This window comes from Echinops telfairi, unplaced genomic scaffold (genome assembly GCF_000313985.2).
Source record: "Echinops telfairi isolate 266 unplaced genomic scaffold, ASM31398v2 ScPeMD7_25;HRSCAF=90, whole genome shotgun sequence".
In the NCBI taxonomy this organism is placed as follows: domain Eukaryota; kingdom Metazoa; phylum Chordata; class Mammalia; order Afrosoricida; family Tenrecidae; genus Echinops; species Echinops telfairi.
This window is the reverse complement of record NW_022103922.1, coordinates 13,520,952-13,539,748: the sequence shown is the minus strand read 5'-3', so window position 1 is coordinate 13,539,748 and position 18,797 is coordinate 13,520,952. Positions and strand designations below refer to the sequence as shown.

Genomic DNA, 18,797 nt, shown 5'->3' with positions numbered 1-18,797 from the left:
GATGAAACATACAACTTTTCTCTAGTTCCTACATGCTTCCTTCCCACCATCATGATCCCAATTCTACCTTACAAATATGGCTAAACCAGAGGATGTACACTGGTACAGATAGGAACTGGAAATGCAGGGAATCCAGGGCGGATGATCCCTTCAGGACCAGTGGTGTGAGTGGTGATACTGGAAGGGTGGAGGGAGGGTGGGTTGGAAAGAGGGAACCGATTACAAGGATCTACATATAACCCCCTCCCTGGGGGATGGACAACAGAAATGTGGGTGAAGGGAGATGTTGGACAGTGCAAGATATGACAAAATAATAATTTATAAATTTTCAAGAGTTCATGAGGGAGTGAGGAGTGGGGAGGGAGGGGGAAAATGAGAAGCTGATACCAAGGTTTTAGGTGGAGAACAAATGTTTTGAGAATAACGAGGGCAATGGATGTACAAATGTGCTTTACACAATTGCTGTAAGTATGGACTGTAATGAGAGTTGTATGAGCCCTTAATAAAATGATTAAAAAAAAAAGAGTTACAGTTTCAGAAACTCACAGGGGCAGTTCTACTTCATCTTACAGGGTCACTGTGAGTCAGATGGCAGTAAGTCAAATAGAGTCACATCTTAACTTTATTCCATCTGCAGACTCTCTTTCCAAATAGGGTCACATTCATAGGTATACCACAGGTTAGAACTTCAGCATTTCCTTTGAGGGGATATAAATCACATAACACTTCCAGGATTTCATATGAATAGACTGTGGAATGCAGTGCAGATAATTCTCAGTGACTTTAATTACCAACTCGTGAATACTTCAAGTGCCATTCAAAAACAACTTCAGTGCCAGTGAGTTCATTCATATTCATACTGACCCTATAGGGTAGAATGGAATTGCCCCTGTTGATGTCCAAGACTGTAATTCTTTATGGGAGTAGCAAGCCTCATCTTTCTCCCTTGGATCGGCTGGTGGTTTTGAACTGTCCAATGTATAACCACTATGTACCAGGCTCCCAACTCCACCATTAGCCACTTCTAAAGGTGCCTTCTAAACATAGACTCCCAGCTGTGATACAGGAGCATGCCCATTTCTCCTCATCTTTGCTAATACAGGATATTACCCCTCTACTCTACTTTTCTTGCTCTGGCTCTATATTGTGTTGCAATGGCCACATAGAACTCATGGAGAGTGTTCAGGAAGAAGGGTTTTATTAAGGAAGTTAATAGGTTACAATTCAGGTGGACTTGCTCAGGATAGAGTAGTTCAGTTAGGAAATATTAACAAAATTCTTTTAGGACTGCCAATACATGACCAAAGGGCATGCCACACCGATGTAACCCCAAACCAAAGACATTCAGCTTCAGCTCCTCGGGTCAGTGGGTCAGTTTACCCAGCTCCCTGAATTAAGTGCTCAGAGGCACCCCACTCTAGCAAGCTGGACGGCACTCAGCCCCAGCTCTGTGGATCAGCAAACCTAGTTGCCCAATTAAGTGCCTAGAACAGTGGTTCTCAACCTTCCTAATGCCGTAACCCTTTAATACGGTTCCTCATGTGGTGGTGAACCCCCAACCATAAAATTATTTTTGTTGCTACTTCATACTGTAATTTTGCGACTGTTATGAATTGGGCAACCCCTGTGAAAGGATTGTTTGACACACACCCCCCCAAAGGGGTAGTGACCCACAGGTTGAGAATCATTGGCCTAGAGGTACTCCACTCCATAAGCCAAACTCCTGCCCCAAAGCACTCAGCTTTCTTTGCTCTGTGGTGCTGGGAAATCAAACACTCTGTCTCATGGTCTGTCTTCTGGTTCTGCTGCTGCTGTTGCTCCTGTGTCATTCCTCTGGTGTCACAGCTGTCTTCTGGATCAAGGAGGTTCACAGAGCAGGGATCTCAAGAGGGCATACTCCATCCCCAGCTCTCTCTGACGGTGAAATCTATGCACAACTGGCTTCTGAAAAAGGCTCGTTTTATTTGCAGCAGGATGGAAACCACAATGAATTCTGTTAACAATCACTCATGACTGAATCCTATCAATATCTTTCCCCACCTTCTCCGACCCAGACACATCTGGAAAAGATCAGTTGGTGGATTTACAAAGACTATTGCTAGAAGAGCCACATTACACACTTCATTGTCCAGCACCCCTCCTTTTTCATATTGCAAAAAAACACACAAAACACCTTTTATTTTAGCTGCATACGTACATGCTTATGACAAACTCTCTGAGCCTTGTGTATTACACCTGATCAATCTTCTACCTTCAGTTATAAGTGTATGGCTTACAGGCATAGTCGCTGAAGTTTCTTTTCTCCCCCATAGCGAGTGATGGTGGCATTTGTCTTACAATGACCAAATGGAGGTGCTCATTGACAAATACAGCAAATAGGTGTCTGACCAGGGAGAGACCTGCCTTGGGAGTCAGTGCACTTGCCATGGCTCGAGGCTCAGACAGAGGATGCAAGATCAACTAGGGTGCCAGTGGAGAGCTGGACCAGGGGACTGCCAAAGTTTCTTGCCACTCTACTTTTTTCTGTCATCTTTCCTTCTGGTTTTAAAGATTTTCGACTGTTTCTTAGCCTCATCAACCCAAACACTAAAACTCAAAAACCAAAAACAACCTATCATTTTCATATCCGTTCTGATTCCTGGCAACCCTATATGGCAATGTAGAACTACCCTGGTGGGTTTCTGAGACTAGAACTTTTTACTGAAGTGGAATGCCTGATCTTTCATCCATCGGGTGACTGGTGGTTTCAAACTGCTGGACTTGTGGTTAGTAGCCAACAAGTAACCACTACACCACCAGGGCTCCAACCAAAACACAAGTTGCACAAATGCAGTAGCTCTCTGTGACTGCGGATCTTTGCCAGGGGATGTATTGAAAGTCATGGGCTGTAAATGTTGCTTTGAAGCAAAGTGCACGTATCTAGATATTAAGCAAAAATAAAAGGTTCAAGAGCACAGGATTTTCTGAAAGCTAGAAAAATGCTGCACCTTGAGCTCTTAGGAATCTCCATTTTAAAATGTCATGTGCCAAGGCACACACCCACACGCACATACCCAAACAGCTACAACTATAACTAGAGATATAGGAGAGACTACAGATATGCTTGTGTATGTTCAGAACATATCCCAGAGGATCCATGGAATGTGATTCACAGGACTTATCTCTGGGAAGTGGAAGTTGCACATGGGGATGTGGAGAAGATTTATTTTCTACGTTACACCCTTTCATACTGTTGCATGCCTTAGTGGCAACAAGTACCACTTCAACATCAACCACTTCTAAACCTTCTGATAGGAGAGAAGTGAAAATGGAGTTAACTTGATATGTAGGAAAATGGTCAGTCCAGGAACGGCAAGCAATTCTCTGAGTTACTAAGCCTGGAAAGCGGAATTTTCTCACCAAGAGAGGGACTTTTCGTCTCACATTTATCTTGTTTTGTTTTCTTGGCACCACACCAACAAATTAATGCAGTCAAATTCAGTTAACAAATACAACAGGAAAAAAAAACCACTCAGAATAACTTTTGAAATAGTTGCTATTCACTGAGTTGTATGCGACATGCCTCCCTGCTTGGGATGTCTGTGTCAGTAACGTTTCATGAGTTTACTGAGGTGATAAAAACCTTAAAAAAATAAAATAACTGCCATTGAGTTGGTTCTAAGACATCGAAATCCCATGGGAAAGAACAGACATGCTCCCTCGAGTTTCGAAGGCTATGAATCCATACAGGAGAAGTTAGCCTCACCTTTCTCCCTCGGAGCAGCTGATGGATTCACATGCTCACCTTAAGATGAGCAGCTCAGTGTGTAACCCTCCATGCCACCCTGGTTCCTGGTATTAACATGGCAACACTTTTATTCTGCTCATCAAATAGGTAGGAAATCCAGAGATAGAGCCTAGTCCACTTCAGGGGTCCAGACGTAAAATATACAGGGAGAAAATAAGGCAATGCATATTCCATAAGTCTAATTAGCTTCAAATAGAAAACTCTAAGCCTTTTGTCCATAGTCTTTTATCTTCAGGAATTTTTAAGTGAAATATTTTTCAATAAAAGCCGTAAGTGGCTAACAGGAGACAGGTACATACACATGAGTGTGAGGGGGGGCCCTAGAACTGAGAAGAACACAATGCCACACTGAAAACCTGAAATCAATTCATAAGGCAGCGGAGATCAGGAATGAACCCTGTTTAAGGTATTACAATATGACCAAATGCTGATGGATGGGATTAGGATTCTGAAGCGAGAAAGAAGAAATCCTGTCAGAATAGGTGCTGAACTGTAATGGCTACACTGGCAGGCCAAGCCAAGACAGTTGAGGGAAAGGGCAATCCGGAGGCTGCCAAATGGAGTGTTGGGTCTGACTGTGCCAGGAGACTGTCAAATTCCTGCCTCACTTCCTGTCTCTCTAGTAGCCCTGATTTCATGCTTGCCGGGACATCCCACTCTCCATGAAATGGGCCTTCCTGAGAGGGAGTTCACTAGTTCATTCGTTATCATTCCAGCTTTATCACCCACCTCGTATAAGAGCCAATTTGAAGGATATTAATAATTGCTGGAACTAAAGCGTCAAAATCACTTGTAGTTAATGAAATCAAGTTACTTAACTCCTGCAAGCCATCGTTTCCATTTCAAATGTTCTGATGATTCCTGGTTTGTGTAAAGAGAATCTGTGTTTTTATCAGGAACATCCCAAAGTCAGAACAAAACGAAAATATTTTGTTTTCATCCATGAAGACGGGAGGCACATAAACATTAAGAGGTGGCAACCCCACCTTCCTCATGTAACGTGCATTTCCTCACGTCAAATTAGCTTCCTAACCCAGAGTTTAGAGGATTTTTCAATGGTCAGCAGAAAAAACTCGACTATTAAGGTTAAAATTGCACATAATAGAGGAGATTTTTAAGACCGTTATATGGTGGTGGCTTGTGTGTTGCTGTGATGCTGGAAGCTATGCCACCAGTATTTCATATGCTGGCGAGGCCACCCACGAGAGACAGGTCTCATTGGCGGTTCCAGACTACGGCCAACTAGGGACAATGATATGGCACTCTACTACTGGGGTGGAAAGGGACAGTGACTACCTTATGGATAACAGTGGAATGCTGTGTATGTTGTGTGGAAGATGGGTCCTTCAGATCAGAAGACACTCGATTATGATGCCTCCACAATAGGGTGCTGACGTTAACATCCTGGATGGCGTAAACCCATCCAGGACTCCCACTTGCTGATATGGATCGGAACAAATGGAGATAAAATCGCAATTATCCACAGCACTAAGAACATGGGCTGGATGAACTATGAATGAAGAAAAATGGGAAGTTGTGAGAAATGTGATGGAATGCTGAAGTCTGATTTCCTAAGTGGTGGGGGTGGAGGTGCTAGGTGCCGCGGAGTTGCCCCCACCTCGTAGTGGCCCCGTGTGCACCCAGCGATACCCTGTCACGCCCTGCACCATCCGCACAGTTGTTATGCTTCAGCCCAGTGTTGCAGCCACTGTGTCAGTTTGTCTAATGGAAGGTCTTCCTTTATGCTCACCTTCTAATTTATCAAGCATGATAGCCTGTCCCAGGGACTGGTCTCTCTTGATAGCATGTCCAAAATATGTAAGACAAAGGCTTGCCACCCTTACGGCTGCAGAATCTTCTGGTTGTACTTTTTCCAAGACAAATTGATTTGTTTTTTTTCTGGTTGTCCATGGCACTTCCTATTCCTCACCAAAACCAGCATTCAAATACATCTATTCTCCTTCAGGGGTCTTTACTCATTGTGCAAATTGGAAGGTTTTCATCTTAAATAGTTTTATTGGCACATAATCCACAGATCATACAATTCAATAGTTCAATCATATTAAGAAGAGTTGTACAGTCTATACCAAAATCGATTTTAGGCCATTTTCATTATCATTAGTTTGCCATTTCTCCTCAGTCTCCCCTGCCTTCCCCCTAAGAAACCCTCCAGCTAGTTACTGTTGCAGTCTTCAATCGATGACACGCACAGCCAAGATGTAGTCATAATGACCAGTGAGTGGAATGGGAAAGTCAGAAACGAAGAAGGATCGATAATGAGAAAAGAGAGCCTTGGTGCTAGAAAAGATGCTAGAAAACGTCAAAGATCACATGATATGATTTTGCAAGACCAATGACTTATTCATTGCAAATTCCTTTTTTAAACAACATAAGTGGTGACTATACACATAGTCATCACAAGCGTGAACACAAAGAAATGAAATCTACTATATCTGAGGAAAGAGACTGTCGCAAAACACAGTATCATCATTCAGAACAAAGCCAAGGTCTGACTGTGGAACAGACTCAGCGATTGCACATTGCAAGGTCAGGTTGAAGGCGAAGAAAATTAAAACAAGTCCACAGGAGCCAAAGTACAGCCTTGAGTGTAACCCGTCTGAATTTGACCTGTCAAGAACGGACCTGACTCACTGAACAGAAGTGACCAATGATAAGACAAATTGTGGGGATGACATATAAGATATCTCACATGAAGAAAGCAACAAAATCATTAAAAACAAAAGAAAGGAGCAAACCAAATGCCAGAAGAGACTCTGAAACTTGCTCCTGAACACAGAATAGCTAATGGGAGCAAAGCAACCACCATAACAAAATGATGAAGTCAGAGAGCGCACGATTCCAGATGACAGCTCGTAAAGTAAGACTAAAGTGTAATGAAGTGTGCAATGACACGGGGTGAGAAAACCCAAAAGAAAGCACATATTCAGCAACTCTCAAGCTGAAAGAACTGAAGAAAAACGAACGCCTAGAGTTTTACTATTGAAAAATTCTGTGGGTCAAATGTTGAATGGGGCAACACGCAGCCAGAGATGATGGAGAGACTATACAGAGTCACTGTCCCACAAAGTACCTGGTGAGCGTTCAACCACATCAGAAGGTAGCACATGGTCAAGATCCAATGGCACTGATGGGAGAATATCAAACGGCACTGAAGGCATTTGGAGGGGGGGGAAAAAGTTCATTCATACGTGAGAAAAGAAATAATTGGATACACTTATCTAGATCAAACATTTCTTGAGCACTCTCAGGGATCTGTTTATATAACCTAGCACCCATTAAATGAAATGAGATGACCATAGTGCTTGTCACATAGATCAGTAAGTAAAGAGTCAGAATGAAATGGCATACCACATGAAAAGGACTTAAAATTCTAACTGGTATAGTTATTCATTCAGAAAATATTAGGTCATATACTACTATTAATAAAACAAAGAAAATGAAATCCAAATCTGCCAAAATCATGCGAGTGTCCAAGTGCAGTACAGATACAATGAAAAGGCCCAGGTCAGGATCTGGGAAGAGACACCCTCAACTGAGCAGGCCTCCTTTCACTTGTAAAGGGTGAGGCGTGATGTGTGGGGGTCTGAAGGGGCCTTCACTTTTTCCTTGACCACCACATATGTTTGTATTTTGGGAGGCTATTATAATGAGAGTATATTTAACGTTTTAAAAGAAAACAACAGTGTTTAAAGAATTTGAAAGGATCCGTTGGTAAGAAGTAACTCTCCTCCCTTCCATTGAGTCGATTTCTACTAACAGAGACTCTTCTGGACAGAGTAGAACTGCTCTAGGGGCTTCTGAAGTTGTAAATCAAAAGGTGAGCAGAAACCCTCCTCTTTTGCCCACAGAGGGGTTGGTGGTTTCAAACTCTTGATCTTGCCATTGGCAACCAACTCGTAAATCTACTAGGCCACTGGGCCTTCACTGAAGTTACTATAAGAAATGTTCACTCACAGTAAGTGAGCACATTGCATAGTGTATGGGTGTATAGTCTGGAAGTAAGTTGGAACCAGCATATATAGCCAAGGCCGCAGTGGCCCTCCTTTGGATGAGTGGTTGGGAATCTCAGGTTCTCTGCTGATAGTCAAGCGATTTAACAACCGTGCCATTGTTTCTTGTCTGTTGAATGAAGCCACGAACAGCTTCACTGTTTTAAATAAACACACAACACACTTTTTGGGTCCCTGTTAAAAAAAAGTGAATGACTTAGATATTTTTTTGAGGTGTGAGACTCTGAGACATTTGGCGATATACAAGTAATCCTTTCTTGTTTTTGTCTGAGTTGCAAAAAAATGCAGTTTACACTGAGCCCAATTCCGAGCAGCGTGTTTTAAGTGCACGCCTGGGAAAGCACCGCACACCACTGGCTAGCGGATCTCATTTTAGAAGATAGGATCATAGCGCTCCGCTTAGGACAGCAGCTTTAAAGTGCTGAAAAAATGAACAACAACAAACCAAAATGGTGTCAGGATTCCCAATGGCTAATTCTGCCTAGTAAGTCCTCTAAAATCCTGAGGGAACAAAAACACTTCTCATAGCAAGCTTCTGAAACGCTTATCCTGAGCTCCATTCCTGAGGCAAGGCAGGGATGCCTTCCAGGGGCGCTCTTGTGGGGTTGGAGAAAGTGCTTGGAGAGATCCTGGTAGCAGAAGGAGAAGAGAAAGGAAATGACTGCTGGAAGCACAGGGAGAAACTTCAAACGTGTTTATGCAAATCTTGAGCCTTCCTAAGTCAGACACTGTCCTCTAGTTCCTGTTCTTCCTGGGAGGGCTTAGCAAAACAAATACACAGTTAAATATGTGGAATGCTCTGCAATTCAGAAAGAAGCCTGGATATGCACATGAACATCCATAGTATAGTTACTGGGCCACATTCAGACAGACCTCAGCCTGGGTCATCCCACCGCTGGGTCGGTGATCTTGAACCCGATCTCCAAGAATTCTTTATTATTATTAAAAGTGTTATTGAATCTTTTTCTATTTCTTTCTTTTACTCCTTTTTTTCTCTTTTTAAGTCAATGAAATGGTTGCAAAAATTAAATTTTGCTAAAGATTGTCATGAGTTGGTTATGCTATCATTTGTAGAATACATTTACCTAACACAGATAGTAACACACAGGAAAGTGTCATTACAAGTACCAAAATCTTAGTCTTTAATTCCTCAGACTTCATGGGCTAGCTGCCACCCCCCAAACACAAACAATTCCACTGCCATCGCGTCAATTCTGCCTCATGGCAGCCTTATCGGACAGAGTAGATCTACCCCTTCCGGGCTTCTGAGACTGTAAATCTTTCTTGGAACAGAAAGCCCAGCTCACTCCCACAGCGCGACTAGTGGTTTTGAACTGCCAACCTTGTAAGAAACTGTGCCACCAAAGCTTCTTTTCTTTGACATTTGGTTCTGCATTCCTTTAAAGCATGCTACTGTATGCAGCAGCATGCTCACCACACCAAAGGGTGGTGCTTTCCTAAAAAAAAAATAAATAAAAATCAAGATCCCCAATTGTACTAAAACTGTAGAAAGACTAGGCATATTTCCTTGGGCAAATACATATAGTGTCTAATGGAGAAAAGACGGCAGGAGCGAGGTTATGATAGATTCAGTCTGGACTTCCATCAATCTCAAAGCCACATTGCCCCGCCAGGATTACGTGTGTAAGATCCACCAGACAGCCACATCATTGCCATCACGTCCATCGTGACCATCACGTTTATTGTTTCTGACTGTATGGCAGTGATATGTCATGATCAGGAGACCAGGTGGCACTGTCGGGTAAACATTGTGCCGTTCGCTACATGAGGTCAGTGATTCAATCCTGCCAGTTGCTCCACGGGAAGAAGATGAAGCTAGCTGCACTTGGAAAGATTTACAACTTCAGAAACCCTACACAGAGCCTCAAAGGTCTCCTACACAAGGTACTGTGGACATTTGGGAGTTACATCATCTGGTGTCAGTGTGGGACTTGAGAGGATTAAGAGTGAAAGGGTGGAGTCTAGTCTGTCAGTTGGGTCATAGCCAATGAGGCCTCTGTGTGGACATGGCCTTCCCCTGAGGATTCTGGGAATTCCTGGATTTCCTTCTTGGAGGCGGGAGAGACTCTCTCTCTGTTCACTCCCTGAGAGACACTCTACTGACAAGACACATGGCACTCCGCTGACAGACCCCATACCCTAAGAACTGGAGAAGCCACGTGGAGACCCCTGCCAGTGCTGAAATGCTTCTACTGCCACTGGATTCACAAGACTTTGCACCCACTGGCCCGTGATCTTCCTGCATTCGGCATCATTGCATGTGTTTCGTGAGTCTGAAGAGGACTTTATAGATTGGTATCGGACATACGGGCTTGATCTGGACTGGGCTGGGATGTTTTCTCAACATTCAATTGCTCTTGTATATAAACTTCTTTCTTATCCACATATGTGTGTCTATGAATTTGTTTCTCTAGTCTATCCAGACTAACAGACATGTTATCAGGAGAGAGTAGTCCCTAGAAAAGGACATCACACTTGGTAAAGTAAAGGGCCAATGAAAAAGAGGAAGACCTTCCACAAGATATATTGACACCACGGCTGCAATAATGGGCTCAAATGTAAGAACAATTGGGAGGATATGAGACCGGGTAGTGTTTTGTTCTGTTGCGCATTGGGTCGCTGTGAGTCGGAACTGGCTTGAAGGTACCAAACAATGGCAATAATATGAATCAGAACACACTCAATATCAGTGGGGTTAGTGTTTGGGGTTTATAGCATAGTTGCTTTTCTTGTATTAATTCATTGAATTCTCACTGCTCAATACAGATCATTTTATCCCTAGGATAATCAAAAGCTGAATCCACACTGGCTACATCACTTGCCAAGGCTACCCATCAGTGAATGACAAGGCCAAGACAGCGAGGATCCCTGGGGTCGCCACACCCTCCCACCAGCAGAGATGGGCTAATAGTCTCCACAGGGTGGGCTGGATAAAACATTCTTAGGCATCCTGGTAACCCGCTGGGCTCCCAGGGTCTGTGCCCTGCCCTGCCCTTCCCCAGCCTTCACTGCCTGGACTCCCAAAGTCCTGTAAAGGTTCCACCAGGCCAGAGGTCCTTGCGCTGGAGTAATGGATGGCCATCCTTTAAAGATAAGCAATCAAAGAAGGAACAAATTCTCACCAAGTTCCCCGAGACTCTAGCCATGAACCCCAGCTGAAGACATGACACTGGATACAACTCAATTTTCAATACCGGAAATTCCTTTAGTCGAGAAATATTAAAAACGATAGCTACACCAGGAAGTGAGCATAATAACTTTTTTTTTTTAAGTTCAGATTGTGATCTCTTCAGATGGGGCACTGTATCTGTGCAAACTGAGTAGAATGGAAGATAATTCTTTCTCTTTTTCTTTCTTTCAGAAAGTGCTCTTTTCATCCCCCTCAAAACAAACAAACAAACAAACAAACAATCAAACAAACGTACTGCCACAGAGTCGATTCTGACGCCTAGTGAGCGTATAGAACAGGGTAGAACTGCCTCCATGGGTTTCCAAGACCATAAATCTTTACAGAAGTAGAAAGCCTCATCTTTCTCCCTTACAGTGGCCCATGGTGCAGAACTGCTGACCTTGTGGGTAGCAGACCAATGTGTAACCCACTAAAGCATCAGGGCTCCCTTGATGTATACAAACACCAAAACCAAACTCACAGCCATCGAGTCAATGCTGGCTCATAGCTGACTGTGCCTTTAGCAGCCCAAGACATCATCCACTGAGCCACCAAGATGGGTTCCTATTGTCTCTCATTCCAATGACCACTCATAGGGAGGAGGCAGAATTGATCATTATTAGGAAATGTCACTGGTTTTAACTTCTTTATCAATTCCTTATGAGTCCTAGTGGCACAGTGGTTAAGCACTCAGCTGTCAACTGCAAGGTCGGTGGTTCACACCCATCAGTCGACTCTGGGGGAAAAGAGGAGGTACCCTGTAAAGATTTACAGTCAGGTAAACCCTAAGGAGCGGTTCCACTCTGTCCTGTGTCAGAAGCAACTCCATGCCTGTGGGTAGGCCTGAGATAACAAATTAGCATAAGGTGGGTGGATTTAAAGACAGAAATCCATTCTCTCGCAGTTCTATGGGGTGTTCCCAGCATCAGTAGTCCATGCTCTCTCTCTGAAGGCTCTAAGGGAGGAATTCACCAACTGCCAGCCACGGCTGCTCTCAGGCATTCAACGGCTTAGGCAGCCTCACTCCAATCTCTGCCATCCGCACCAGGCCCTCCTCCCTCAGTTTTCACAAGGCATTTTCCTTTCTCTTTTTTGGGGTCTCCTTTTCTGATATAGACACCGTCATCCTGCAGTATGGAAGATCCCTGTGGTAATTATATACTCTGTTGTCAATTTGAGGATTAAGCGTGAAGGGGTGGAGTTTACCCTGTCAATTAGGTGGCAGCTTGATGACCTCATTTGGAGGCGCTAAGCAGAGAAATAGCTCGCTCGCTGGAGGCAGGATGTATGTGGGCTCAATCCCAGAGAGACCTTCTTGTTGACAAGCTACATGGAGACAGGTTGATAGCAGTCAGAACCTCGGAGCCGAAGGAACCACATGGAGATCCCTGGACAGCGCTGAGATGCCTCTACAGCCATTGGGATCCACAAGACTTGGCATCCACTGGCCTGTGATCTTCCTGCATTCGGCATCATTGCATGTGTTTCATGAGTCTGACGAGGAATATATACATTGGTATCAGACATATGGGCTAATATAGGACTTATGGATTGATCTGGACTGAGCTGGCATATTAATGTACAATTACTCTTTACATAAAGCTCTTTCTTAGACACATATGAGTGTCCATGAATCTGTTTCTCTAGTCTATCTGGACTAACAATGCTACAGCCACATGATCTCTTGTCAACTAATGATACCTTCAAACACATCATTCAATCATAGGCAGGTTCCAAGTATTAGGACTTGAACATACCATGTTAGGAGCCACAATTCAACCCCGGAGAGAGGATCTCTGTACACACTGCTGTCAGTTTGTAAATCACTTGGAAGGGGAATGTGGTTCAACAAGATTTATTTAGTAGTTGAAATAAAAAGCATAACATTCCTTACTGAATGGTGGGAGAAGCACTGGTGGCAATCGGTGCTTTCTTTGCTTGACGTTTTAATCTCTGATACGAAGCCCTGCATTTGCAGTTCTCGGCACTCTCAACTTCTTGTACTTTCAATTTCTTTGAGAGAAATCTCTTCTGATTTATATAGTAGCCTCTACATGGTCTGTTATGATAGTGCAGGCTCACTTATGTGTTACTTTGTCATTTTTCTCTGGTCCCAATTATAATTCCACTTACTCTTTTTTGGCAGCCTGGTGACCCATGAAGGATGTTGCATCCCACTTTACATAGTTGTAGTTTTTACCTGAGAATGGTCCTCGCATGTTTGTTTTTCCAATTTAAGGAAAAGAAAAATTGACCGAACTCCACAGAAGTCTCCTAACCTACTGCGACATCCATTTAGTGAAATTATTATCTCTTTTAAGGATGTTTAAACATATATATTTTTTAATTTTCCTTGAAAAACTAAACAAGCCATGTGTAACAGAGGAAGAAAGCACGGAAGAGAAAACATCTATAAAAACAACTTTAAGCTGACACCAAGATCTCAAAGAAAAAGTAAATGTTTAGAAAATGATGAAGGCAACATATGTAAATATATGCTCGAAATAATTTATGTCTGAAGTGCTACAAGAGCTGTAAGACCCCCAATCAAATGATTTTAAGAAACAAACAAACAAACAAACAAAAACCCTAATAGACTACTTAACTTTTTTATTTTTCCTTTTTCCAGTGTCATTTATGCCTTTGAGTCTATATCTGGATGCATTTGGCCTGGGAATTGTCTAGATAGCTTTATTAAAGCAAGGGTTGAGGAACTGGGGAATGGAATTGGATTGTATGCTTCGGTAGTGCACAGCTGGTAGGCAAATTATCACAAACACATGGAAATCAGGGCACACTATTTCCTAATACGTTTTCAAAATGGTACTGCATTCCCTAAAGAGCAGTGAACTATCCTTAGATAATACAGAATCTAACAGAATCCAGAATGTGACATAACTAGGTAATACAAATCTACATGGCAACTGGCAGGCGCCTTGGTGGGATAGTGGCTCTGCATTGGGCATTAGACACCGAGGGCCACTTCGTGGGAGAATGATGAGGCTTTCTACTTCTACAAAGAGTTACAGTCTGAGTCTCACAGGGTCCATTCAACCCTGCCCTAGAAAGTCACTCTGAAGTAGAATCAACTCCCAGGTTGGGAGTGAGTTTGGAATGTGGATTCCAAACAGCACTTTGATTTTCTGAACAGTCATGCAAACGGCTCAGTGCTTGTCTACAAACCAACCAAAAGTGGCTCAGAGAGGCCTGTGAGCGACTTTTGAAAAACTAGCTATTCAGTTCTGTTGTGACAAGACAGACCTTGGGTCGTCATGAATCGGAACCTCCTCCCCAGCATTTGGTTTGGATTTTACCCCTTGATGCTCTGGGCTGTGCCAGGGGAATTCCACCGATTGCCAAAGCTGTATTGTCTTCTGAAGAGAAATTGTGGGGCCACAGCCTGAGAGGGGGCAACACACAGAACCTGAACCAGGTGATAGGAAAGCAAATGTTTTCTGTTCACTAACGAGGTGTGCAACACCGGCCTACTGGCTCAAGGATCCAACGGGCAGCATGCAGATGGAAATGCTTCCTCTGTCCCAATGGGAGCTTACTCACACAATACAGGGTGCTTCTGAAATTCATGGGAACATGGAATTGAAAAGTAATGGGGTTCTTCAATCAACTCCTCAAAGCCCCCTTGTATGGCAAGCATGAAAACACTCGTTGAACTAAACACCTGAGCTACTGTCTGCCGTCAAGCCAATTCCAAACCATAACCCTGGATAGTGTTTGTGAGACTGTCCATCTTTACTGGAGCAGACGTCCTTCTTTCTTCCAGTGAAGGGGTGTGTTTGAACCACAGACCTTGAGGGAAGCCCAATGTTCAACCCGCAGCACCACCAGAGCTCCTCATGAACGGAAAGCGAACAAATAGGATCAGACAAACTGCATGTGAGGCTTAACTCCTGTTTGCCATTTCAGCATAATGTCTTATGAGTACATCTGCATAAGTGCACCACCAGATTCCTTACCTCTCAACTCAAAACAAAACCACTTCCTACTGGGAAAATCTGCCCCTCCCAAATCACCCTGCTTGTTATCTAACTGGCTGACTGTTCCAAATATATGCGTGCAAATTTTCTTTTTCAATATTGCCCAGTAAGCCCACACGCTTTTTGCATCCAGTGCTGTTAATGTTGTAAATAGGGGATCCAGCATGTAGAAGTTTATCCACTAACTTCATTCCCTGCCTCTTCCATTTCTTCTGCAATTTTTCTCTTATACAACTGGGCCTCATGGGTCTGAAAGGGCAGTGGTTAAAACAATGGCTGATAAGACTGAAGAAAATGATCCACCAAAGTATAAAAGGAAAGGACAGCGATACTTCTATGAAAAAAAATGGAACCACTCGTATGTAAAGAACTTGAAGCTTTCGCCTCCCCCAAATTCCATGCTGTGTTGGGTCAAGGAGAAGCACAGCCATCCTAATAGGAAAAGAAAACCAACCAACAAGCAAGTGAACAACCAACCAAACACCAAGCTCACTGAATCAAGTTGATTCAGACTCATCCAGTCTGTCTAAGACAGAATAGCGTTGTCCCTGTGGGCTTCCACGGCTGTATATCATGACATGAGCAGAAAGCTCGTTCTTTCTCCTGAGGAGCATCTGGTGGGTTTGAACCGCTGACCTTGTGGTCAGCAGTTCAATGCTTAACCCACCATGCTACCAGGGCTCCTAACAGGAAAAGAAAACCCAAACCAAACTCAGTACAGAAGTTGATGCCAGCTCATGTTTCTGAGAAGTGTAACTCTTAATGGGAGTAGAAAGTCCTATTTTGCTTGGGGTGGGGCAGGATTGGTGGGGTGGTTTTGAACTGCTGACTTTGTGGGTCACAGCCCAATGAGTAACCACTACACCAGTAGGGCAAGGCTTACTTCCTTGAAGAATCTAGAAAGCCAAGTGTTTCCAAGAAAGGCATTCCAAGGATGACTCCAAAGCTAGCTAGAAGACAAACATCTTCAAACACCTCGAGAGAATGATCCAGGGACGTGATGGTGCATAATGTAAAGGAGGCTCTCTCAAAGCCCAGAGTGCGGGCCAAAATTAGAACAGCAAATCGTGATGAAGAGGTTGGAGCCCGGCTCTCCTCCTTCTTCTCCTTCTCCAACGTTTACACCCAGGGAACTGGGAATAGACGGACAGAGCTGCAGAAGTACAGTACATCTGTTCAGTGTTTATAACAAAACTGCCAAGGCTACACAAAAACAAAGCTGTTGGTTTGCATTTGTGCTGGAGCTGGGCTTTTGAGCACCCACAAGAGTTAAGGAAAATGGGGGGCTGCCTCCCTGGCAAGGGAATATACCGGTTTTTACAGCCCTCCATTGAAGTTCCTGTAGCCAGTGTGATTCATGACTCAATAGTGACCTTGATTAGCGTATGAGGTTTAACTAGTAACATAGCAGAAATGCTCTAAGCTTATAGATACTGATGCTGCACATCAAAAAAATGTAATGGATTATCAATTTAGCAAACTGCTGTTGTTATTTTGTTTCTGTGTAAGCCCCCCCCCCTCCTGCCCCACTCTTAATTATTGTACCATGATCATTATACACAGCAAGACCTGGTTTGGAGGCATGGGTAGGATAGATTTTTATCAATCATGTGACACTTTCATTGAAAACAGTAGATAAGCCTAGATTTTTTTTCCCATTGGGAAAACCAGAGATTTGTTGTTGTTGTTTTACTTTACAGTTCAACACATTTGGCTTGATATACAACAAATAATAAGTGACAAATGAATGAAAGGGTGATCGCCCTTCAGAGACAGGACCCTTGCTTTTCAGTTTGTATTTTCTATACCCAGTTAAGGACCAGCGTATAGTAAATCCTTAGCAAATGCTTCTAAGAAAGGTGTTCCAATGATATGCCTTCAGCATCCTCTGTACTCTTATGTGTATGTACGTAGACAGTAAAATATGAACTGGTGAAAATGATTTTCAAAAATGTACCACATATGCATAGATTGTGTGTATCTCATTTCAACATCTGGAATATCTCATGTGGGAAGAAAATGGATATTTGGGAGGAAAAATAAAAACAAACAAAGCAAAGCCCTTCAAACTTAAAAGATTTTCTTAGAGCCTTTGAAAGTAACATCCTAGGCCCTTGGTGCAGATAAACATAAACCAAATCCACTGCCAGCAAGTCGACTGACTCATAACCACCCTAGGGCGTTTCTGAGACTGTGAATCTTTCCCAGGGCAGGCAGCCTCCGCTTTCTCCCAGGGAGTGACTGGTGGGTTTGAACTGCTGACCTTTCCATTAGCCGACTAACCCCAATCCACAGTGCCACCAGGGCTCTTTTGAGGCTAGATCTTACGAGTGAAGATTCTAGACACAGGGCATGACCTCTGGAGACTGGAACCAGTCCTTCTGGGATCTCCCAAGTGCAGAAAAACCAGGAAGCAGGCAAACCCTCTGGTTACTTCTTTTTAATGAAAATCTCAAGGACAGCTGGCCATCTATGTAGGTGCTCCTGTTCACTATCCCATCCTCTACGGAGGCCTGCTGTTCCAACTGTCATCCCTCCCCAGTGGTTAGAAAAGGCTGGAGCTTTGTGGTCCTCTGCTTCAAAGGCTTTCGGGAGAGTTCATTTCCTCCAACTAGCTCACTGTTCAAACAGACCGAGTTGGACGAAGTGAAGTGACTTGCCAAAGAGCTATAGCAAGTAAATAAGTGTCCTGGTCTAAATACATCCGGAATAACTGGTATCCTCAGCTCCACTGGCCCCATTGTCCTCTTCTTAGGGTAGGGTTTGCAAACAGCAGGGAGAACAATTGCAGGTTGAGGACAGGATTGCAGGGTGGGGGGTGCGGTGGGGTAGGAGGTAGACTTTCTTAAATCCCTGAGCTTGGGGTCACCTGCTCCCCTGGATCAAAACTTTGAGACCAGCCATTCACTAGGGCTTAGGGGGACGAGGGAGTCCTTGTTTTCAGAGCCAGCTGTGAAGGATCAGCTCAACAGTGGCTTGGAGCAGCTGCTGCAGCGCTGCAGCAGGAGGCAGAAGGTGCGGGAAGGCTAGAGAGCAAAAAGCAGGGTGGCAGGGCCCTGGCCGCGCCACCTGCAGCAAACCAGGAAGTACCTTCTCTGTTAAGTGCAAAATCACCAGAGCCACCTTTGCAACCTGTCGGAAGTGTGGACAGCGCACAGCAGGCCCCACTGGGGCACAGCTAGGCTGCGGAAAGGCCAGGGACAGGCACCGCGTGGCGGCGCTCTCCGAAAGCACACGGAGCCCGGCGGGCTCCGCAGTAGCAAGCAGCCCAGCATAACCGAGAAGCGTCCAAGTTCCCCGGGGTCAGTGGGGCTCTTGGTAGGCTAGCGGCTCTCCCCGCCTTTCCCCGGAGCCCAGCTCTCCCTGCGGTCGCCCTCTCCGCCGCCCCGTCCTCTGATCGAGCGTCTCCACCGCCCGCCTGGCTCCCCACACTCACCATCTCTTGCCGGAGGAGGTGCAGCTTGGTTTGCAGCCTCTCCAGGGCGCTGGAGTGGCCACGTCGCGGGGACCCGGAGGTTGGGGAGGACGACGAGGAGGACGACAAGGAGGCAGAGAAGCTGCAGCAGCTACTGCTGCTGCTGCTGCTGCTGCTGCTACTGCAGCCCCCGCCGCCGCTGCTCCCCCCGCAGCAGTCCCCCTCTCTCTCTCCTCGGGGAGCCGGCTCCTCCCCGCGCAGCGAGCGCACCAGGCTCTCGGGCACTTTGCGCCCCAGCTTCAGCTCGATGTCCCTGAGGTCCGGCAGCGGACCGTCTTCCATGACTTCACAAGAACGCGGACAACGGCCGCGAAACGCG

General features: G+C 44.6%; 1 protein-coding gene across 1 annotated transcript in view; it reads right to left on the bottom strand.

Annotated features, from left to right (window-relative positions):
* Window positions 1–18,760, bottom strand: part of LURAP1L (leucine rich adaptor protein 1 like) — a 54,665-nt gene extending 35,905 nt beyond the window's left edge. The window contains exon 1 of the mRNA XM_004706528.2: window positions 18,440–18,760. Coding sequence (XP_004706585.1) covers window positions 18,440–18,760 — 321 coding nt within the window. The remainder of the gene's footprint in view (window positions 1–18,439) is intronic.
* Between the last annotated feature and the right edge of the window lie 37 nt (window positions 18,761–18,797).